At 38.2% G+C, this 24715-nt stretch overlaps 1 protein-coding gene across 3 annotated transcripts in view; it reads left to right on the forward strand.

Moving 5' to 3' along the window:
* The window catches only part of TMEM131L (transmembrane 131 like), a 163763-nt gene that overhangs the window by 105125 nt on the left and 33923 nt on the right, over window positions 1-24715 (forward strand). For all 3 annotated transcript variants that reach the window (XR_008912917.1, XM_007496214.3, XM_007496215.3), the window contains exons 18-25: window positions 1013-1122; window positions 2720-2792; window positions 5287-5429; window positions 6813-6955; window positions 9527-9713; window positions 12336-12521; window positions 15244-15393; window positions 15986-16614. Coding sequence is in view for 2 of the 3 variants with exons in the window: in XM_007496214.3 (XP_007496276.1) it covers window positions 1013-1122; window positions 2720-2792; window positions 5287-5429; window positions 6813-6955; window positions 9527-9713; window positions 12336-12521; window positions 15244-15393; window positions 15986-16614 (1621 nt within the window). In the remaining variant the exon portion in view is untranslated. The remainder of the gene's footprint in view (window positions 1-1012; window positions 1123-2719; window positions 2793-5286; window positions 5430-6812; window positions 6956-9526; window positions 9714-12335; window positions 12522-15243; window positions 15394-15985; window positions 16615-24715) is intronic.

The raw sequence follows: 24715 nt of genomic DNA on the forward strand, positions 1-24715 counted from the left end.
AATCATGATTTGTTGTTGCATTATTTGGAATACAATGCTCTTTGAAGTTACTTTCCTCTGTGTCATTGTATTAATTGTATAAATTGTTTTCCTGCTTCTGCTCACTTCATTCTGCATCATTTGATATAATTTTTCTTTGTGTTTTTTTCAAATTCATTCTTTTTCTAATTTCTGGTAGTACAGTATTCATTACATTCCAATATTGTAATTTGTTCTGTTATTTCCCAGGGGATGGACACTCACATTAAAAATTTTCAAGGTGAATTTTTCTTCACTAAATTTTATAAGACATTAACACTCTCACAATTCATGAATATCTTCTTCTCCCGTAATTTTGTGACATGTGTCAGTATAGTTACCTGATTCTATGACTTTCATTTCATTACTTTTGGGTCCAAAATGCATCTTTAAAAAAAAAACACAACAAAACCCTTACCTTTTGCCTTAGAATCAATACTGTGTATTGTTTCCAAGGCAGAAGAGTGGTAAGGGATAGGCAGTGGTGGTTAAATGACTTGCTCAGGGTCACCCAGCTGGGAAGTGTTTGAGGCCAAATTTGAACTGAAGTCCTTCTTCTCTAGGCCTGGCTCTCAGTCCACTGAGCTACCTAGATGCTTCCCCCAAATACTTCTTCATCAGTTCTCCCTTCTCTTATATTTAGAAACAAACAGGACATGAAACAAACCATGCTGTTTGTAAAGGGTACTAATTGAATGATTGTGACAGTTAGTTGTCAGTCCTTCCTCTTGTGATCATGTGTATAATTATCTACTAAATATTGTGGTCCTCACTCATCAGGAAAACATGAGGGGCTTGAGGGTAGGGATTATTTTTATATTGTTTTTCTATTGCCTCCTCCCCCAGCACAGAGTCTGCCTTAAATACCTGTTGGATTGGATTGGAATGGAATGATCCTTCTTAGGAGTTTGTAAGGCTGCTCCTCAGTTGACCATTCTGATTTCCTAATGTCATCACATAAAGGTGTTTTCATTTAAAATTTTCCTCTATCTAGGTGAAATATTTTGTGCTGAAGAATCCCTCATCTTTCCCAGTTACTTTGCATCTGGTGCCTCTGTCTTCATATTCTAAACCTGAATGGGCATTGAACCTGCTCCATAAATGGTAAAGTACTTAATCTTGCAAAGAAACGTGATTCTTAAAAAAAAGTTTATAATGCTTTTATATCACCATTGTTTCTAAACATTTTCCTTATATATAAATATGTATATGCAAATGAATGAAAATAAATGAATATACTCTAAATACATACTCAATAAATAATAAATAGTCTCCCTCCCTGAGAGTCATTCGCTGTAAGAAAGAGTAAAACTGTTCATTCAGCTGAGCCGGGCAGTACGTATGGAAGGTGGCAGCTTGCTGCTCACCTGTGCAGAGAAGGGAGGGAGCAGAGCCTTCTCACCTCTTCTCGGGCTCTGAGTGAGGGCTGCCCTTACAGTTACACAAGAATCGCCTCAGGAAGGCATGTCTGCTCTTCCTTGGGCCCTTCCCATCATTCTCCAGACAGGGAGGTCTGGGAGGTAGACAGAGTCTGGAGGGAACTCTGCTTTAGGAAGGAGGCAGAGGAGTAGCGCGGATCTCAAGGTCCAAATTTCAGGCATCTCCCTTGCTACCTGGGGCTCTGTTTTCTTATCTGTTATTTGGAATACTTTGGCCACATTAGGAGAAGGTAGGGCTCCTTAGGAAGGACCCTGATGTCCAGAAAGGCTGAAGGCAAGAGGAGGAGGGGATGTCGAGGCTGAGATGGATAGTCAGTATCTTGGAAGCAACAAGCATGAGCTTGGACAGACTGGGAGATAGTGGAAGATTGAAAGGCTGGATCTTGGAGGGTCCCTGGGATCCTAAGGACTGGCCATGACTGAACAACAACCAGAATGGTCCCTTCTAGTTCTAAATCAGAATCTTGTTTTTCTCTACAGAAAGTGCAGATTAACTTGTGTGCCTGGGGATTAGGGGACCCTCCTGCTCCCAGCCCCTGGGTTGTGATTATTTTTTTGAAAGTGGTAACTGATGCCTCTGCTCTAATGATGTTTGTTATTTGACACTCTCTGCGGGGCCTTATAGGGTAACTCGGCCTGGAATCTGGTTGTGCTTTCAGCACCTTGGTGGTAATGATATTATAAAAATTAATCCTGAATGAGAAGATATCGGCTTGCATCTAAGAAGTTCCCTTAGCATGAGCAATTGGAAAATATGAAATCCTTTAATGAAATAAAATGAGTCTAAAAAGTTTATTATTTCTCACTTTTGCTTCATGTAGATGATAATCAACTCTAAATAGTCTTTTAGGCTATTTTTTACTCATGGTGTATATAGTATTTTTACTCTTCTTTTTTTTCCCCATGAATTATTTTGTAACTTCATGATCAGATTTAGAGCTACAAGGGACCTTTGAAATCCATTTATTTTACTTCATGTTGAAAAGGAGGAAATTGAGGTACACAGAGGTTATTTAATTGACTTGCTATTTTCCACAGAGTAAAAGATGGGTCTATCCTAGGTTTCCTGAGTTCTATCCACTACACCACCTAGCTGCCCATGATAGTTATGCATAAACAAAATTGGATGATTAGACGTCACTAGGACAAAGGTGGAGACCAAGTCATATTTCTTTAAAAACATATACCATTCAATAATCTTTTTATAAATTTGAATAAAATATTAATTTCTTCACACTTTTTTTCCTTTTCTTTCTCCTCAGGTTTGATATTGATGTCCAACTGATTAATTTCACAACTAGTGAATTCCAGCTTACTGAAATGTGCCCCCATCTGGTAAGATGCTTATTTTAGGCAAAGATAGAATTATTCTAGGAAACTAAGAAGAGAAAACACTAAAGGATTGGTCTCACTGAATTATGTTGAAAATATTATATAGTATGCTATCTTTGGTATTCGTTTTTATTTTTGTTTTCTGTCCTTAAAGTATTATCTCAGATTTATTAGGAAACTATGATTTTTAATATGTTGAATTTAAAAGTGTCTCCAGACCAACTTTAAGTCACATTAAATGTTTTTACTGTTAGTAATCCTAGTCTTCTAGTTTTTTCCCATTCTTCTGCAGTAGTGAGTCTGTTATAGTGGTTGGCTGAAATGAGTGATTTAATAATTGTAGTTTTCTTCATCACTTTGAGTTGAGTAAGTGCTCTCATGTGCCATCATTACTCAGTGTGGATCATAGTAAGCCAGACCCATGCAGGGCCCCATTGTTGACCCCTGTGTGTCTTTAGTAGGTCACCTAACTACTAGTTAGGTGAGGGTTACAATGTACTCTTAGAAATAGGAAGTGCTTGATGTGTTTATGGCTAGTACTGATTGTGCTGTGCTGAGATTGCTTTTTGTTTATTGTCTTATATTCAATTTTCATTTGTATGATTTTCTATCCCTTTGAAGATAAAATATTCACTCTACTAAGTGATTTATCTTGATTATATGAAATCTATTCTAGAGCATTGCATTCTAAAGAAGTACACATGCATATCTCCATTGTCTCACCTCTATCCCCTTGTTTTTCTTCATATTTTTTTTAAATAGTCCTTACCTTCTCTCTAAGAATTAATACTAAGTATTAGTTCCAAGTCAGCAGAGCTGTAAAGGATGGGCAATCGGGGTTAAGAGACTTGCCCAGGGTCACACAACTAGGAAGTATCTGAGCTCACATTTGAACTCAGGACCTCCCATCTTTAAATTTGTATCTTTATCCACTGAGTGACCTAGCTACTCCCAATACCATTTTTGTAAAATGAACTAATTGGATCAGAATTAAAAAGTTAAAACATAGTATGGAAAGTCATATTTTTCTTGAAATGCATTTGGAAATCATTTAAATTAAATTTTGTCCCAAATTGCACAGTTACTGACTTTTTCTTACCTGTTCTATAATGGCATCAATACTAGATATAGTTTGCACTTGTACCAGACTGGACTCAGGCTATGTCTGGAGTGTTTGTAGGATATCCTGGACCTTCCATTTAAAAATATTTACAAATAAAGATGATTCACAACTGCCTTGGGTGGGGAGGAGGATGGGGCATCATCGTTTATATTGTGCTTTACTGTGGGTCAGGCATTTTACAATTTTTATCTCATCAAGTTCTCCCAACAGTCCAGGAATGTGGAAGGCTCTAGTTAACATTCCCATTTGATAGGTGGTTTTCCTAGAGAAGGGAAGCCTGAGAATTGACAGTTTAGATTTCTTTAGTTTCCTGGTTCTTTGGAAGATGGATTAGTTTTCTGTATTATATCTGGATACAATATTACACCTATAAAATACATTATATGTATCTCAATACAACATTATATCTCTTCAGTATAATATAGATAATATATTATATTATAATATATTATTATATTATATTATATCTATATATATTATATATAGATATAATATAATATAGATAATACAGATAGTGAGATGTAGATAGAAGTAGTTAACAAAACAGATAGATGACTTGCTGGATAAAGTTCTGGGCTAGGAGTCAAGAAGATTGGAGAGTTCAAATGTGTCTTTAGATGAGTCGTTTAACCCTGCTTGCTTCAGTTTCCTCTTCCATAAGATGATCCAGAGGAGGAAATGGCAAATCATTCCATTATCTTTACCAAGGAAACTCAAATGGGATCACAAAGATTCAGACATGACTAAATAACAGATAACTAGATACTTAGATTGTTCCAGATTGCAGTAGAACCAGTGGGTGGAAGTTCCAAATTTAAGCTTCAACCGAAAAAATAACTCTACTAAGGAGAATTGTCCTTTTTGAACCTTTAATTTTTGAATTTTTAAAAAGGAAATTTCAAGCATCATTAAATTTGCTGTATATTTAGTTATCCCCACCCCTCTAATTTATTATATTGCTTACTCAGTGGGGGATTTAATCACTGTCTGGTTCCATATAATCAGATTGGGCTGCACTTGTGAACTAATGAACAACCTACAAGCAGAGACTTGTTTTGACAACCTTTGGTCAGGGTGGTTACAGAAGAGGCTGGACTCGGTAACCGCTGACGTCCTATCCAGTGATCCAATTCCTGGTTCTGTAGTATTGAACGTCGTTTTATTTAAGGGAACAAACATTGAACACAAAATTGAGGGACACCCCATCCTTGGATGTCAACTTCTGGATCAGTAAGCCCCATAGATGGTGTCACATTTGGAAATTACATCATCCCTAGCGATTGCTTCACAGTAGGTTTCTTTAGCAAAGCTAAGCAGCAGATGCTTCATCTGTGTGATTTCTGCTCTCATGACCTGTGTGTGAATGATTTCCAGGATGCCCATGCCCATGATGATCTTTCGGTGACCTCCCAGTCTGAGGAAGTACACTTGCATTTGCAGCCCCTGGAAAGGAGGAGGGTGGGTGTTGTTTTTACACCCATTGACTACAAAAAAGTAACCTCCATTATACTCATAAGGTAGGTTTTTTCTTTGAGGGTGCCTGCATTGATTGTACATATGTAAAAGATGTTAGTTAAATCGAGCACAATAGTTTACCTTGTTTTCATTTATTATTGGAGGCAGCTCTGTGACTCATTGGATCAAAGACTAGACCTGGAGAAAGGAGGGCCTGAATTCAATCATAGCCTCATACATGTACAAGATGGGTGACCTTGGGGTAGTCATTTAACCCATGCTTGCTTGCCCCAGTTTCCTCATCTCTAAAAAGGAAATGCTAATAGTACCTACCTTTTAAGGTCATTGTGAGGATCAAGCAACATGATATTTGAAAAGCACTTAAGGAGTATAATGCATACCTTTCCATGTGTCTTCCCCTCCTTATTAAATTATCGACTGAGATTGGGGTCTATCTCCTTCTCTTCACTTTTGTATACCCACTTAATAAATGTGTTGAATGCAAAAAGTTAGGAAAGAATAAAAGAAAAGCACTTAGCCCACTTCTTGACACATAGTAGTTGCTTAATAAACAATTCTTCCCTTCCATTTCTCTTCTTGTATTAAATATTATTTTAATGGCAGAGGACTATGGCTAAGTTCCTCTGGTAAATGGGATGCCATTTAAGTGTCTTGTCCTTAAGGAGGATGCATGGCTGCCTTATCAGCTTTCTTCTCTTTAATGAAATAATAGCTGTGAAATGATCCTAAAATTCCTAATTTTGCTCTATAAGGGTAAAGAATGAGGAGGTGTGGTATAACTATGCAAATGTTATATTTAATCTTTCTGAGGCTCCTATAATTCTCTGAAACTCTAAGGGACCCAAATCATACCCAGATGAAATCAAAGATTTAAAAAAAATTAATTTAGTCAATTTAGAACATTAGTTACGAGAATCATATTATTTCCCTCCCTGCCCTCCCTCCACTCTTCTTGTAGATGATACGCAGCTTCATTGGTATTACATGTGTCCTTGATCAGAACCTATTTCCATGTTGTTGGTGTTTGCATTAGGATGTTCATTTAGAGTCTACCTCCCCTCGACCCATATATTCAAGCAGTTGTTTTTTCTTCTGTGTTTCTGCTCCCACAGTTCTTCCTCTGAATGTGGGTAGTGTTCTTTCCCATAGATTTCCCCAAGTTGTTCAGGATCACTGCATTGCCACTAATGAAGAAGTCCATTACATTCAGTTGTACCACAGTGTATCAGTCTCTGTGTACAATGTTCTTCTGGTTGAAATCAAAGATTTTTAACATGTTGATACCGTGTTATTGTGATGATGGGCTGACCAGAGCCCTTATGCATGAGACGTGTTTTTCTTTGGTATTTTGGAAATAGTATTATAAATTAGTTTTGTTATTTAGAAATGAAAGGCTTTACGTTTGTTTTTCTTCCTCTCTAAAGAAATAACTTGACCATTTTCGACATGGTCACTGTGGAAGGCTTTGGAGCAAGAGAATTACTAAAAGTTGGTGGAAGGCTTCCTGGAATGGGCGGATCACTTAGATTTAAGGTGCCTGAATCCACTCTCATGGACTGCCGACGGCGTAAGTATTGCGGATTGTCATTCTTAAGCAGGAACGGAGATTGTCATGAACTGTTTAGAGTTGAAGTCAAGAAGTTTCCTTAACGCTCGCTAAGAATAGTTATAGCCCAAACAGGTGTAATCTGTTTCTCTTTATAGTACAACCAGAGAGTGGTCTGATAAACATAATTATGAATTGTCCAAAGTAGATTTAAATGCCTAAGCAAATTAAAATTTCAGAATGGTATTTATATCATAAAGAAAGGAAAATAATTTTTTAAATCACTTATCTGCTTGTGGAAAATGAGACAAAAAGATGGTACAAAAAACCCAGCATGCATTTAGAAGTCTTTTTGGTAGGGAGTTAGAAGCCAACCATTCATTTGGACTTGAATACATTTGAATGTGAACCTAAAACATTTACCTAAACCCTCATTTTTAGGTTCCATTTAAAATTTAGTGAAAATGGATTTTGAGGAATTACTTGAATGCATGTGCACAATATATATTACATGGTTTTAGCACTAGGAACTTATTTTGGGGGAAATTTGAACATTTATAGGTGTATGTATCTTTTTTAAGATCCATAATTTCTTCTTACAAAATTCATATGCAACAACCTAAACCTGTTCTATATACCAACTCAAAAGATACTTATTACTCATTTTTGTTTAAATGAATTAATCATCATCATTTCTATTTGACTCTGCTAATGGGCATATTTCATAAAATTTGACTTGACTCTTCCAGACAAGAAAGAGGGAATCTAGCCGGGTCTGGGGCCAGGCCTCCTAGTCTTGCCAAATGGAGCCAGCTCCTCACTTTCTCACACTTACTTTCACAGAGACCTAACAAAGCCAGCATCTCAGCTCTCCCAGGATGCAGGGGACTGACTGATTCCAGGAATTAGACTTGGAAGGGGCAAGTTCAGACCATCTAAGGATGAATTGTTAGAGCAGACAGGAGGAAGGTTATTCATTGTAATGAGCATGGAAGTCCTTGATTTGCAAAGCTCTACAAATATTTCCAGAGAGAGGCAGCTCAGTGGATAGAGAGCCAGGCGTAGAGATGGGAAGTCCTGGGTTCAATTCAGACTTCAGACACTTTTTAGTTGTATGACCCTGGGCAAGGCCCTTAACCCCCATTGCCTAGCTCTTAAGCTGTTCTGCCTTGGAACCAATATGTAGTATTGATTCTAAGATAGAAGGTAAGGTTAAAAAAAAATTCCCAGAGAGGAACCTACCATATCAATGATAAATAGTCCTCCTCCCTCAACCCCTAATCTATAGTATTAGTGTAGCCAAGCTGCAAGGTCCAGCTTAAACCTTCTCCATTATTGGCCTTTTTGTCGGCTTCTGCCTTAAATAAGAAGGAGCCACTCTGTTGAGATCTAAATGTAGCATATGAGGTAGATCTAGCCTTTCCTTCAGGAAGATCTGGTTTCAAACTAGCACTTAGAACAGTGCTAGTTATTAAACAACATAGTGCTTAATCATAATGAATAAATTAACTATTTGAATCACATTTCAGACATTTAGTAACCAATTAGTTATTTCATCTCCTCTATATGATGCTTTGAAATCTGTGCATATTGTAGCAAAATGTATATCAAATCATTGGCCAAGTCTTGCTGATTCCACCCCCACCACATCTCTTCCTCTTCACACACAGACTTTTTACTGTTATTCATTCCCTTTACTGTCTCCTACTGAGGCTCCTAATGAATCTCTCTCATTCTGCTCTCCCCTTAGGTAGAGATGAGACCATTAGACTCCCCTCCTCACACCGCAGTGGCTCTGCATTGACTCTAGGATAAAATACAGACTTCTCAGACTGTTCATAAGTGATAATTCAATAATTATTAAGCACCTATTCTGTGCCGGACACTGCTAAGTGCTTGGGGTAGGAAAAAAGAGCAAAAGATAGGTCCTGCCCTCAAGAAGCTTATGATCTAACAGGGGAGGCCACACATCACCAGATAAATACAAGGCAAGTTGCATACAGGATAAGTAAGAAACAATGAACAGAAAGAAGGCTCTGGAATTAAGGAAAGGCTTCCTGTTCCTGTATTTCTAACCTTATTTAATATCTCATTATTTAGTTTACCCGCCATCTCCTAAGCTTCAGACTCTTCTTCCATAACTATATACTCATATTTTCTTCTCTGGTCCTCAGAATCTTTATTTTCCTTAAAGGCTCAGCTCAGGATTGACTCTGGTGCTACCTCCTCCATCCATTGAGGCTTCACTGATTCCCTTCCTCTTCCCTACTCCCACAGCATTTGGATTTGGGGGCTCTCTTTCCCCTTAGATTATTTTACATTTACTAATTTTAATTTGTGGGTCTATCACCTATCCCTGTTTTGCACGTAGGAAAGCCAGATTGTGAAGTGCTTCAAATATGTAATTCTTTGAGATAAATAGAACGTGATGTCATTCTGATGGCTGTAGGCATGAAGCTGGCACTGTACTTTGTATAGTTCATGATTGATTTTGATTTTGCAATCAGTGTTTACAACTTCCAATGATGTAAAATCATTTTCTAAATAGTTCGCACTTTCTTCCTTACCAGATATTTCTTTTGTCTTCTTTAGAATTGAAAGAAAGCAAGCAAATCTTATCTATTACCAAAAACTTCAAGGTTGAGAATGTTGGTCTTCTTACCACAACGGTTTCCTCAATGAAGATCAATGGGTATAATTGCCAAGGCTATGGGTTTGAAGTGCTGGGCTGTCGAGAGTTTTCCCTGGATCCAAACTCGTCCCGGGAGATCAGCATTGTGTAAGCATGGGGTTTCAGCAGTGTTTCACTTTACAGGAACTGTGAACTTTGCCTCTTACGTTAAAATAGTAGGAGGGAAACCCCAGGAGGAGCGTGTTTTGAAATCTGTAGGTATTGTATCAAGGAGTTAAAAACATCATAACACATCACTGTGTAGTCTTCTGGGCAAGATATATGTGACCAGGCATGATGGGGTTTGAGCAGGTTAAAAAAAAGTCAGATTCCTCTTTTTTCCCACTCTGAAATCTGGCTCTCTTAATTTATTTATTTACTGCTCTTCATAGATGGTTCTGTATTGATTGAGAAAGGCTCTGGGGTGCTATATATTCTACATTCTCATAACCCCAGTAAATAAGAAAGCTGGTCCATTTCCCTTGATAGCAGCTGAGAGTGGGCAATTTGAAAAATCTCAACAGTTCATTCAGCAGTAATCACTCATTGGACAAACTCGAAAGATGTAATTTTTTTAAAGATTAAACAAAATTATAGGCAGGAGAATTTTTTAGTTGAATAGAAGCCCATCAAATGGCTCCTGACTAGTTCCATCAAAATATGGCATGTTTGTTTTGAAGTGGGTTTTATGAAATGAGTCATTTTTTGTTTAAAAAAAAATAATCTTGCCATTTTGGGCCACCTCTGTGTTTCTTGATTTCTTCATCCCTAAAATAGAGAAGAGTAAGAAAGGGAGGAATTCAGTTATCAGTTCAGAAAAAAATGTTTAAACCAGTCTCCTTTAATTTAGTGATATGTCCAAGAAATCCTAAGACCCTTAATCATATCCTGTATTATCTACATTGGCAGCCACATGTTTCAGTCCATAACATATTTGCCTCAACCTCGTTAAAGATACTGGGCTGGGTCAAAACAATCCTGAGCAAAATGGTGAAGTCTGTTTTTTGTTGGTATCTTTGGGGGTAAAGGCTAATAACAGCAGTTGAGGTTTATATAGCACTTTGAAGCTTTCCTTAAATCATTTCATTGGAATGTCACAGTATCCCTGTGAGGTTCATATTCTATATTTTATTATCCCTGCTACATAGATGAAGAAAGTGAGTCTCAGCAGAGGTTAGGTCACTTTCTCATGATCACACAGTGAGGCAGAGCTTTCCTGACTGCAAGGACAATGTTCTTTCTGTTTTTCCATATCTTTTGTCTCACCTCCTCTTCCTCTTAATCCTCCTATTTCTGACCCCTTTTTAGTTCTAATTTTTAATTCTAAAAGATAGAATGTTGGATTCAGAATTATGAGCCATCTAGTCTGATTCCTTCATTTTACAAATGAGGAAATGGGATGAGTTGACTGTTTTGCAGATTTAGTCACTATAAGCTTTTTAAAATTTTCTAGCTGAGAAATTCTTTCACCCCTTATTAAAGGGATTTAAACATCATTAACTAGGACAAAGAGTTTCCTTGAAGTTATGATCCTTATGATTCCAGATTTAAACCTTGGAAAGCTTGCTTAGAGATCATTTAATCCAACTTTCTCATTCTATATGAGAGGAAGATGGAAGAAAATACGGCCTGTGGATTAAGACTTCTCATTGAACCTCACTTGCCTCTTTCTCATTAGGCCTTCTTGAGGTTGGCCCTGAAAGGAAACCTGACTTGTTGCTTTGGAGTGGCAGAGAGGAGGGAGGACCATCAGGAGGGGATGCTCTTTTCTCAAAACACTCTTCTTCCTCTGAGGATAGCCTGAAGGCTCGATTATTATTGGCTCGATATTGTTGGAACTGTTCCAGGAATGGCTGAGGAGTGGTAGCCCTTTGGCTGTCAGTTTCTTTAGGGGTATACAACCTATTGTGCCTACTTATCTTCCCAGCCAGAGCATGGGTCCTCTCTTTTCTCCCACTTTGCTAACCTAGACTCCTGTCCTATTTCTAGTGATTCTGATGGTTTTATTAGAGTGATTTTTCATATAACAGATATCTTCCCATATTTTTTAAAAACGAATTCATCCTTATGTCTCCTAAGTCTCTCTCACTTTTTCTACTGGCACTGAAGTTTCTGACAGAGAAATTTCATTTTGGGAGTGGGAAGAGGCACATTTTCTTACTTAATGGTAATATTATATAGGGCTGCTAGCTAAAAATTCAACAGTGATAGTGATAGAAGGAAAGATTACAATGTCTGGTCCATTAATTCCACAACTTTAAAAGTGACGGGGAAGGCAATTGGGACCAGTCCTCCCACAGAGATAGTTGGCCCATAAAATTGGGAAGAGGTACTATTTTTACATATCTGAAAGATACTTTATTAAGCTGAAAAGAAAACTTAATTAGATTAGCAAACGAATTCCTAGAGAATAATGGTACCATTGCATTCTGCTTTAGTCTCAGATCCTAGGTCTTTAGCCCTTTAGAAGCCTGATGAAATTTATGGATCACTTCTCAGCATAGTATTTTTAAATGAATAAGGTAAAATACACAGAATTTTAAAGGAAATTAATTATATAGTTACCAAATATATACCGTTATCAAAAAATATATTCAGAAATCAAATATATACAGTTATCAAAATATAAAAAAAAAGAGATTTATGAACTCTATATTAGGGACCCCCCTCCTAAATTATGACAAAGGAAAGCCCCCATGAGTGGAAGTTAATAATTCTTTTTATTGGCAGGTTTACTCCTGACTTCACTTCTTCCTGGGTTATTCGGGAGCTGACTCTTGTAACTGCTGCAGACCTAGAATTCCATTTTACTCTCAATGTCACACTTCCTCATCACTTGTTACCCCTATGTGCTGATGTCGTGCCAGGGCCCAGCTGGGAAGAATCTTTCTGGAAACTCACAGTCCTCTTTGTCAGGTAAACTGCTGGCTTTCCATGTCCATAATTTCCTCTGAACCCCCTTCTTAGGGAGTGGAAATTGTCAGGTGAGTACCTGCAAAGTGCATGAACATATGGTGTCCTCATATAACGAGTAATCAGAGCCTGTACAATTGACAATTTTATATTGCTTTGAGCCCTCTACCATACTGATGGGTAAGCAAGCAATATTAAGACAGCAATAACCTCTAACTGTCTGTTTTCTTTTTGTTATGAGGACTTAGCATAATAGTAAGGAATTAGTGCTCAGTACATGTTCATTTGTGATAAATCAATCTAATAAAATCTAATATTATATTACCTCATTGCACAAGAAATTTAATACTGATTTAATCCATTCATTCACAGACATAATTCTCTTTGTCATTTTGCAACATCTCACACTCTTTCCTTCTCTTTACTGATTTCTCTTTAATTCAGTAATCATTGAGCACTTATTTGTAGAGCATAGCATTTACAAAAAAAAAGAAAGAAAGAAATCATCTCTCCTATTATATATCCATAAAATAGTAAAATAGTTATCCTTTGCTTAAGGACCTCCATTGGAGGTAAACCCACTGTCTCTCAAGCCACCCCTTTCCAATTTTGGCATGTTGTTAGGAAGGTTTTTTCCTTATCTCAAGCCTAAATTTTCTTTGAAACTCCTCCATTGTCCCTTAGTTCTTTCTTTTGAGACCTGTCAGAGCCTTCCCTTGAGTTTTGGTTCTCCTGGGATATGGTTTAGCTTCCCTTGATGTTTGTGACAGCATATTTTCCTGGTTTTATTCTTTCACTGACTACTTTTCTTAAACTCTTAATGTAATGTAATCTTTAAGGGTTTTGTATTTTTCTTCTCTGTGCACCCTTCCTTGGAAGTTTTATCTGCTTGTTTGGGTTCAGCTATTTTTTCTATGGATGCTTACTTCAAAATATATCTCTCAATCTGACCTCTCTTCAACTCCAGATTTGTATTTCCAACTTTTAATTGGTTAGTTTTTTCTTAATGTTTCAGCAGCCCCTCAAATCCAGTGTATCTGAAATATAACTTGTCTTTTCATACAAACCAAGTCTTCCTTCTAACTTCTCTGCACCCTCAATGGCACCACTCAAGTGATCAAAATCTGTCATTGTATTTGACTCTTCCCCCCCCCAACTCTTGCATTATCTTTCACATTTGGCATAGGATTTTAAATTTAGATTCAGAAGGAACCTCAGAGATCATCAAACCTGTCCTCATTTTATTGTCTCCTTTTTTCTTTTCTATCTTGGTTTAAGCTATTGTTTGGTCAGCTTCAGTAGTCTTTTTCTGGCTACTTTTGTCTTTCACCCTGTTCTACCATTTAAAAATGTCTGTCATATTAATCTTACACACATATCTAGTTAAATCACTCCTCTATTTAAATTCCTTCAATTAGCTCCTTATTACTAACCAAATAAAATCCCATCTCCATAGCTTGACATCTTCTTAACAAAAACTTTATTATTATGAGTTGAAAAATTGCAACAAGTTTAACCATATCCATATTTGGACCAATTTTTTCCCAGATGAATGATGATAGGCTATATTGCTTTTCTTTCTTTTGAGAACTGCTTGTGTGTGTGTGTGTGTGTGTGTGTGTGTGTGTGTGTGTGTGTTACACATAAACACATACATACCCATACACACATTTTTAAATATATTTGAATCAATCACCTTTCTCACTTGAATGAGATTTGCTATAAAGATTTTCCCAGTTAAATTTTTTCTCTCTGAATTTTTACTGAAATAATTTATCTTCATATCTAAAGTCCTCTTGGTCCATCTCTACCTACCTTTTCCTCTTTACCCCATCCTTTTACCCTGTGCATGGACTATGCTCTAACCAAAATTGAATAGTTGGCATTTTTGTACTCTGTCTCTCCTCATCTTTGCTTCATACTGCCACTTTGTAATTGCCCTTTCCTTATCCTCTTCTCAAAAGTTTAGCCCCGCTGCCATTTTCAGTCTCTTCCCTGAGTTCTTCCTCATTTCTTCCTACATTGTAAATTGGTCTTTGTTCCTCTTCTCTCCCTTCTTGCCTCTTATACAAAGAGGAGGGAGGGTGATAATAACTTCTTTTCTCCCCTTTTTCTCATGTTCCTCTCTCAACTTTGCAAGACTGATCTTGAGACAGTACCAGGACCATGCGCTGAGCCTTTCACCTTGGTTTCTACCCTGTGCAGCTTGTTACATTGGCTTTGCTTTCTAGAACAAGGCTTATTTCCACCCTCCAGTGAGCAATCAGAGTGAGTCTTTGGCAGAGTCTCTTTCCTAGGGCATCCTGCCTCCTAGTTCCTATTCAGTTACTGTATGGCATCTCATCTTTGGGTGCATGCATTTCTGTCATGTTTTCCCTGCCTTAGTCCTTGATTCTGTGTGTCTTGATTAATCTTTGTAGTTCTCTCAGACCCTAGTACAAAGCTTAGTTGCTGCCAAATAAGCCTGAAGTTTTTGTTTTATTTTATTTTTTTCAGAGAAATACCACCTGTATCTTACAGTTATTTTTGTTTTTAGAAACTTGAGCAGATTTGGGGGAACATGTTTTAGAGTGTTCAATTTCTTGGGTTGTTGGAGAAATTTCACTTAAAGTACCTTGAGATTTACTTTAGCCCTGTGTTTAAATATTGCTCTCCATCATGAAGCAGCTCTGCTTTTATTGTCTTAAAGCGGTATAATTATAAAGCTTATTGCTTTCTTCTTCAGCTTGTCCCTGTTGGGTGTGATCCTAATAGCCTTCCACCAGGCACAGTACATTCTAATGGAGTTCATGAAGTCCAGACAGAGACACAATCCTATTTCATCTTCACAGCAGAATAGTAGTCCAGTTGATGTAATCAGCCCTGACTCTTACAAGTAAGAATGCTTGTGGATGTTTCTTTTTCCCATCCCAGAGCTTATTTTCTGTGGTGTATATATAAAGCTTTGTATTTTAAGGTTAATATAAACTTTTATGTTAGTAAATTTCCCCAGCTAACACATAAGTGATTGGATTTATTCCCTTGTAATCCGGTATCTACCACCGTAAAGGCTCAGTTTTATTTGTTCTTCTATTGGCAGAAAAGAGAGGTAGTTTGTGGCAAGTGGGTATTTAAAAGTGGGGAAAGCAGAAATCTGTTAGTATTTAGGGGATAGCCATGGATTTAGATCCAGAAGACTTGGGTCAAATTCCCAACCCTTCGTTAAGCTATGTAACTTGCACAAGTCCACTACCTCCGTGACATTCCATTTCCTCATCTGGAAAATAGGAATGGTAATACCTATGACATTATAGATGTGTGCTGCAGGGCTTCATTTTACAAACCTTCAAGTATCCTCTCAGTGCCTGCTCTTTTTATTTAAATTATGCCAATATAATCCATTACAGATTTCCAGATAAAATGCTGAGAAAATTTTGTTGTGTGTTTTTCTTTTTTTGAAAGCAAAATGTTTTTCCTCTTCAATTCAGAAGCAGCTGTAAGACATTCCTGGATTCCTACAGTCCTTCTGATAAAGGCCGAGGGAAGGGCTTCCTTTCAGTCAGCAGTGCCCCACCAAACAGGATCCAGAATGCCACCAAGAGAAGTCCTGCCACATGTACCCACACTCAAAAGAAGCACAAGTGTTCTGTGTACTATAGCAAACAGAAAGCCAGCCCGTCAGGGGCTTCTCACACCAGTGCGAATCCTGATAATAAGCAGAGCCTGATGCCTGGAAGCTCAGCATCTTCCCCAAAAGAGGACCATGGCACTGATGCCACTAATGAGAGCTGGATTAATCTAAAATATGCCAATGGCCTCAATGTGAACCTGCAAAAAAATTTAACCCTCCCAGGAAATTTTCTGAATAAAGAGGAAAATGCCCTGAAAAATAACCTAATTGTGAAAAACCCTTCTTCAGAGAGTGATCTGAAGGAGGAAGTGCAAAGATGTATGTTTCCTAAGGAAACGGAACTTAAAACTTCAGAAACTGTATCTGAGCTCAAGCAAAGGGAGCTCTGTCCTCTGAAGACCTCAAAGAAGCTACCTGAAAATCACTTCCCCAAAAACTCACCTCACCACCCATCAGACTTGCAAGAAATCTCCAGGAAAAATAATGGTAATCTTTCCATTCTTGTGGTAATGATCTTCAATAATGATAATGATAATGGTGATAATAATAATAATAATATATGTAGATATTCCAGATCCAGATGTTTATAATAAGACCCCGTTTATGTGTCTTTCTTTTGGTTTGGGTTATGGCATTAGATTTCAAAAAGATTTTTTACACAGAAAATTGTAGCCAAGATATGACTGTTTAGAACAAGTTTCCTAAGATGGAAAGTTTCAAGCAATATGTATTAAGAAAAAGTCAGTTCTGCTGACTGTCATAGACATGCAATCTTGATTTGTTTTACATTTGATAGGGATGTGTGATTCTTTTTTTTCCAAGAGGGGAAGTGGCCACTTCTTTTTCTTTTAAATTATCTCTTGGTTTAGGTTTGCAAATGCATATTTTAAAAATAAGGATATTCAGAAAATGTCTTTCCTGCTCACTAAGTTAGACTGTACCTCTACCATGTCCCTACTGTCTATGTGTCTTCTGTTCTCGATGTCACTTAAGAGACTATCATTTGCTTGTATTAGGTTTTTTAGAATCTTCCCCTAGACAGATACATTTGAAAACAAACTGATTTGTAATACCAAAAGAGACTCTCTTAAAAAAATATCCTTCTAATTTTACTCTGATTTTCATTTGGCCCTGAACTGATTTCCATTAGATCTCAGGTGTAACAATCAGTGAATACTTGGGACTCTTTTGAAATCCATATTTCTTGGTACGTTAATCAGTCCAATTTCTAGCTTTACAAAGCAGAAAAAATCCAACCTGTGAATTTTTCCTGGGACGAGTCAGGCCCTTACCAATTGTAATGAAAAAGTTTTATAGTTTTTTTCTGTGATATAGAAAGAGGTGCAAACATATTCTATGTAGAAATAATTGAGATCGGATGATTTTCTTAGAGCAAAAGCCCAGATCTCTGATGGGAATTTCAGGCATCCTTTAATGGGGCATGTTGGTAATAAATGCGTCTAAGAGGGAGCCTCTTGGGATGCTAAGACCTCTGTTTGGTCAGTGCATGTGTATTCCCAGCTGTGAGTGCACCCCACTGATGCCCCTAGTTCCAACCTGTTTGCACTATTTCCCTTGGCAGCAGTGGGGCATGCTTGAAGTGGATTCATATCTGCAATGTTGACACTGTACACTTGTGTCTTCTCCACCTGTCTGTGTAAGTATGCCCTCTGGAATTATGCTTTTTAATTTTATTATATTTTATTTTTTTCCAAATCATAAGATAAACTCAGTTTACCTTGCCTGTGGACTTTGGGGGTTGGAGAGAAGGCTATGTTTTTGTTTTGTTTTTCAGGCAGGAACAATCAGATAGTGTCTGAAAGGGATCTTAGACAAAAGTCTCTGAAATTCTCATACTATTTATTAAATAAGATGGTTTGCAAGCCATTAGCAACAAAAATGGTGAATGTGAGGAGCCAGCCATTGAATGGTCCACTCAAAACAAATCAGGCCAAACTTAACATCATCCCTTTTGGGGGGGGGGTAGGATTGTGGTTAGACTATGGTAACATTTCTCTTAGCTGTAAACCTAATGTATTAAGAATTTCTGTAACTAACAAATCTCATGAAATTCTTATGAATAATATAGAGAAATGCTTACTGGTTGGAGTTCTATGGATTTTTAGTGGGTTGTATTGAACTCAAGAGTTTTATTTCATTTGTTTTTTTTCTCTCAGAGAGAGATCTTGAGTTGTAAGCCATAGAGCTACCCTTGCCCTCTTCTTTTTGATTAATGACTCTGATTGGCTTTCTGATGTGGTGAGCAGAGCATCGAAGTAGGAGGGAGAACCAATGTAAAGGATGAGGGAGATGGGTTTGGACTTTTGACTATGTGAAAAAGACTTGGGCATCTTAGTTGACTACAAGCTTGAGTGTGCCTGGTCAGCCAAAAAAGGTAATGGGAATGGAACAAGCATTTATTAAGCACCTACTACGTGCCCAGCACTGCTAAGTGCTTTGCAAATGTTACTTCATTTCAGTTGACATTAATAGATGTGTGTCAATCAAGATGAAGGAAGGGATGGTCCCACTGCAACCACAGTCTTCATTCTCTGCTTGGTGTCCTGTTTTCATTTCTTTCACATTCCTTTTAAAGAGATGCTGACATCCTCAGGTCTAGAAAGCAGTCTGGAAAATACATCAGGTATTGAATAGTCTCAAATGTAATCTTGAAGGAACTGCAGAAGAAATGGGGTGGGTGGGAACTTGACAGCTGGCCCTAAGTATTTAATGGGCTGTTGGGTAGAAAAGGAGCTTAGGCTGTGGAGAGAACTAGGCAGGAGTAGGAGAAAGAAAGGTATGGGGAGAAATGAAATAAAGTAATAAGTGAAAGGAAGAATTTTCCAAAAGCAAAAGCTGTCCAGAAATGAACTTCATTGGGGAATGACTTCCCCATCCCTAGCAGTGCTAAAGGGGAGAATGGTTAAGTGAGTCAGAGTGAGTGTAAATATTTCTGCATCATGTAGGATATTAGACTAGTGAGTTCCCTAAGATTTTTTCCTGCCAACATGCCCCATAAGCTTGTCACTCCTTGACCCATCAGTCAATGTGTTTGGGAAATAGTTTTTGAGGCTGGGCATCTTTAGGAAATGCTCAACTCCTGAAGACTTTGGGATAATACTTCAATAATACTTCAATACATCAAATGCAACAATACTTCAAACACAATACACACACATACATACATACACATATATTTCAAATATATACATATGTTTGTGTGTATATAAATCTATTTGTCCATCTCTTTGTCTAGGAATCTCATCTATTTTGTCTAGCCCCTTAATTTTATCAGTGTGGAGAACTCTCAGTGTTGAAGTCCTCTCCACGAGTACACTAACCACTCATCTATAATTTAATAATTATTAGTAACTATAATTTAATATAATAATAGGAAAGCTGCCTAAATCACTGAAAGCTATAGTGTTTCACTCATGGTCAACAGAACTTAATATTTGTCAGAGGCAGACTTTGGACAGTCTTCTTAACCCCAGGGCCAGCTCTGTCCACTATGACACACTGCCCATCTGAATAAATATGTCTTAAAATTTAACTGTGAGGTTAATTGGCCATGGCATTGTGTATCTTTATAATACGGTCTTCTGTCAAGGTAACACATTACTTTGAAAGCTTGCTTGACATGCAGGAGCAGAGTTTGGCTAGCGGGGTCAGAAAAATCTGCACTGCCCTGCCAAGATCCTGCTTCTGATGGTGTGTCCAATACCTGATGTTTACTGCCAGTGTCTGAGTCAAGTTTGCCTCGTGATTCAGCTAAACAGCTGTGAAGTAATTAGAGGTGGAAATCTAATAAGCTTTATGGTTTTAGCCTGCCTTGTTATTGTTTTGTTTGCATGGCAGATGATCTGTCTATTACTTGTTCAGTTTTTAGTGGGATTGGCTCTTCTCCTGTTCCACTGGCTCTTGCACCCTTGCTCTTTCCTGCCCTTTCCCTCACTCCATAAAGGATGTCACAGGGATTTTAGATCAGCAGAGACAGTGAGGAAAGGGCCTTGATTCTGCCCTCTTCAGACATGACGCCCTCAAAGAGACTGATTTCAATAGTCTCTTGAGTTTTCTTTCGCTGTGTGTCTGCATCAGATTTCACCTCTGTTGGTTCATTCTTTCAGAACCAGGTAAAAGTTCTGGTTTGCCCATGGCACTGTACTAGGCAAATGCAAAACAATAAGAAGAAATATCTTTTTTTCCTTCAAGGATCTAGTGAGGGAGATCCAGTCAGACATTAAAAAAAGAGAGACAGAGCAAGGGGAGGGACAGAGGGAGAGAGATCCTTATTAGCACAAGCACAGAGAAGAATCACAGAGCATCCATTCCTTGATGTGAAAATAACCACCGTACTGCCTTCATGTATCCAAGGCTCTCATAGTCAGAAATGTCCTCAGAGATCACCAGGTCCAGTATTTGCCTGAACAGAAATACTTTCTTTCCTTAACACCATTCCCGATATGTCTTCCAGCCTCTGCCTTAAAAATCGACCGACAGAACTCATTACCTGATGAAGCTACCCATTTTTGGCAACTGTAGTCATTCTGAAATTTCCCCCAACCACAAGGTGCTTTTCTGAATCAGGGGTAACAATTTTGTCAGCAGTTAGTGCTATTTCAGTGGAACCTGGTCCAGTGGTGATAGGGTGGTCCTATTTCCCCTCTCCCTCCTTTCCCCTTCTCTTTCTCCCCTGGTCCATCTCTTTGCATAAATGTTCTTGCATTTCTCTAAATTCTTCATATCACTCATCTCACTCATCTCACTCACTCAGAGTATAACTGTCTATTACATTGACTTGTAACAATTTATTTACTCCATTCCCTTAGTCGGTGGCACTACTACCTTCAATAGTTTTAATCTTTTTCAGCCAATCCATTGTTCTGTTCCCAACATACCCAAATATACTCTGGAAACAAGCCACGGTTAGGTGTCTTCTTTGGGGGAAACAAGAGGGTGCTGGTTCCCTCCAAGCAAGAGAATCAATCTCCTTTCTGGGTGCCTTTAAGCATTTGGAGGCTGTTTTTTTCACCTCACACAGCAAGTGAGAAGAAACTGTTGAGGAGGTGTAGCGATGGCTGTGGTTCCATCATCAGGCATTGGCCTGTTGCTACTGAGGGACACACAGCATTTTCTGAAGTCAGTGTCTGAGCCGCAAGCCACCATCTCTCCTCCCTCAGCAATTGCTGCAGGCTAGTGAATCGTATCTCCAAGTTCTTCTCACACTTGTGAGGGTTGTCATTCTCCAGCCTCCTGAATAGCGTCAGGCAGCTCCAGTTAGAGAGCAGGCGTCCCTTCTGAGGAGAAGTATGTTAATAGCTGGGAACGAAGGTTGGGGATATTATGAGAGCCACTTGTTTACATAGTAATCCAAATGTGTCGATAGTAACACATCATCCTTCATTAAATAGTTTTGAAACAAAGTGAGGCTTTAAATTAGACTAGTGTGCATGTATGCCTATTGGTCAAACATGCTTTAGAGCGGCTAGGTGGCACAATGCCATCCTGGAGTTGGGAAGACTCAGCAGGCTGAGTACAAATCCAGCCGAAGACCCCCTGGGCAAGTGGCTTCATGAACCCTGTTTGCCTCAGTGTCCTCATCTGTAAAATGAGCTTGAGAAGGAAATGGCAAGCTACTCTGGTACCTTGGCCAAGAAAACCCCAAATGGAGTCATGAAGAGTAGGACACAACTGAACCACAGTGACATACTGTGTGTTATCCTTTGTGGGCACCAAACGCTAAAAAGGAGCAGAATTCAGACTTCTGTTTAAATAAAAACATAGTGAAGGACAATACTTTTCTGGCTCATGTCTTAACTTCACTACACTATTATCTGAGCTTGGGTATATTCAAAAATATGTGAAATTGAAAACTTTTTCTTTGAACCTGAACCATATTTTTTTCATTTATTTACGTGTTCCAGTGTCCTCAGAAAAGGCTAGATGTATTTCTTAAAGCATAAATATGATTAGTTTTGACAATAAAAGTTTAATCAAGATCATGATGCCTTTCTAGCTACTTGTACTTCCCATGGATCACTGTTTGGTTTTTTGGGGGGTACAATACATTCATTCTTGGCATCTAATTTAAAGATTAAGAGGTTGTTTTGAGCTTTGGATCAAAAAATATGAGTATATCTTTGATGCCTGCTGAGTGCAAAACACTTTTCTGACTGTTGGAGATGTACCCCACATATAGCTTATGTTCCAAGCAAGTAGAGGTAGCTAGCCTTTTTTCTTTTAAATGTGGACAACACCATCCAGTAATTCTGAATTTTAAAAAAAATGCTTTTTAATAGGAATAGTTTGGAATTCTGCAACAGGAATCAACCTAAAAAAGACAAAAAATAAACCTTTCAATTCAATTTCTGTTTCTGTACCGATTTTTGGCAGCAGAGGGCATTACTGATTTTCCAGGGTTCTGTGGTTTACTTCTCTTTATTTTTTTGGAAGTAGTCTAGTCCTGAATATTAAATCTGGATTCCTTCACTACCAAGAAAGTTTGAGGACTAATACTTTATAAGTTATATTCTTGGCATGAAGAATCACTAAAGCAATGATATCTCTCCTGGATTATATCTTTAGAAAAGGAATTAGTCTTTTTTTTTTTAAATCCATACCTTCCATCTTGGAATCAATACTGTGTATTGGTTCCAAGGCAGAAGAGTGGTAAGGGCTAGGCAATGGGGGGTAAGTGACTTGCCCAGGGTCACGCAGCTGGGAAGTGTCTAAGACTAAATTTGAACCTAGGACCTCCAGTCTCTAGGCCTAGCTCTTAATCCACTGAGTTACCCAGCTGTCTCCCACCCCAACCCCTTTTTTTGATGGAAGCATCTAAGTCTAGTTTTAGTTTTCTCATCTCCCCTGTATACCATGGAATGCTCTCACTTCTGTTTTTGTATTATTTGTTTTGTGAATAATGCATTCTGCTTTTTGTAACTTTTTCCATTTTTTCTTTTTGGGGATAGTGGTTTTGGTTTGTTTCTTGCAATTGCTCTTCATCTAGGTCAAGCAATAAAAATCAGTTAAACTTCAAATCTCATGTATTTGAAAATGAGTCACATTTTAAAGGTATTCTAAGGGAGAATGAAAGGACTTTCTTGGGTAACTTGGACTAATCAAGGTTCTTGCTTTTTTTTACTAACTTAAATCACAATACCTGGGATGGCCTCATCACTATTAGACCAGGTTCCATTTATAGGTCAGACATATGACCACTGAATCTAGAAAAGTTCCTTATAGTAGGAAAAACTGAATGCATTTTTAATGATCATTTCCCCAAAGCATCTAACTGCTTCACTTTGCAATTGAGAAATTGCAATATTTAAGTACTCCTACACCTAGAACTAGAGGGGAACCCGAGATCCATCTAGTCCAACGTGTGTAAGAAGAGGCCCACAGAAGTTCAGTCACTTGCCCAAGATCACATAGAGAATGGTAGAGATGGGCCCTGTCCCTGCCATGTTGAGGGAGTTTTGTCCCTAAACCCCTCAGGCAGACCATGCTTCTAAGAATGGGGACTTATCTTACTATTACATTTTTTAGGGCCCGTTTCTTTTCTTTTTTTTAATTTTAGTCAATTTAGAACATTATTCCTTGGTTACAAGAATCATATTCTTTCCCTCCCTCCCCTTCTCTCACCCTTCCCATAGCCAATGTGCAGTTCCACTGGGTATTGCACGTGTCCTTCATCAGAACCTATTTCCATGTTGTTGTTTACACTAGGATGTCCATTTAGAGTCTACATCCCCAACCATATCCCCTCGACCCATGTAATCAAGCAGTTGTTTATCTTCTGTGTTTTTACTCCCACAGTGTTTCCTCTGGATGTGGATAGTGGTTTTTCTCGTAGATTCCTCCAAGTTGTTCAGGATCACTGCATTGCCACTAATGGAGAAGTCCATTACATTCAATTGTACCACAGTGCATCACTCTCTGTGTACAATGTTCTCCTGGTTCTGCTCCTCTCGCTCTGCATCACTTCCTGGAGGTTGTTCCAGTCCCCATGGAATTCCTCCACTTTATTATTCCTTTGAGCACAATAGTATTCCATCACCAACATATACCACATTGTGCTCAGCCATTCCCCAATTGAAGGGCATCCCCTCGTTTTCCAATTTTTGGCCACCACAAAGAACGCAGCAATGAATATTTTTGAACAAGTCTTTTTCCTTATCATCTCTTTGGGGTACAAACCCAGCAGTGCTATGGCTGGATCAAAAGGCAGACAGTCTCTTAGTGCCCTTTGGGCACAGTTCCAAATTAGGGCCAGTTTATTTTCATAAGCTATACTCTTCTTATAATTCTAAATTTTAAAAAATCTTTTCAAAAGGAGCATTTTCAGGAACATGATTCTTGGCTGCCTTTGCTTCTAGTGCTTCACAAATGGAATTTTTTCCCTAATTATTCAAAGTATTTTGGTGTCATGTTGTGGATTAAAACTTACCAGAAACTAAAATTGCCATTTACGTAGTGTGTGCAGATTAGAGAGCGTATTGCAGAGTGGGCATTCCAGGATGAATGACTAAATGGGTGATGGTGTTTATGAAGCACTTGTTCTGAGGGCTCCTTGTCTTGGGGTGCTTCC

Source organism: Monodelphis domestica, chromosome 6 (genome assembly GCF_027887165.1).
Source record: "Monodelphis domestica isolate mMonDom1 chromosome 6, mMonDom1.pri, whole genome shotgun sequence".
In the NCBI taxonomy this organism is placed as follows: Eukaryota; Metazoa; Chordata; class Mammalia; order Didelphimorphia; family Didelphidae; genus Monodelphis; species Monodelphis domestica.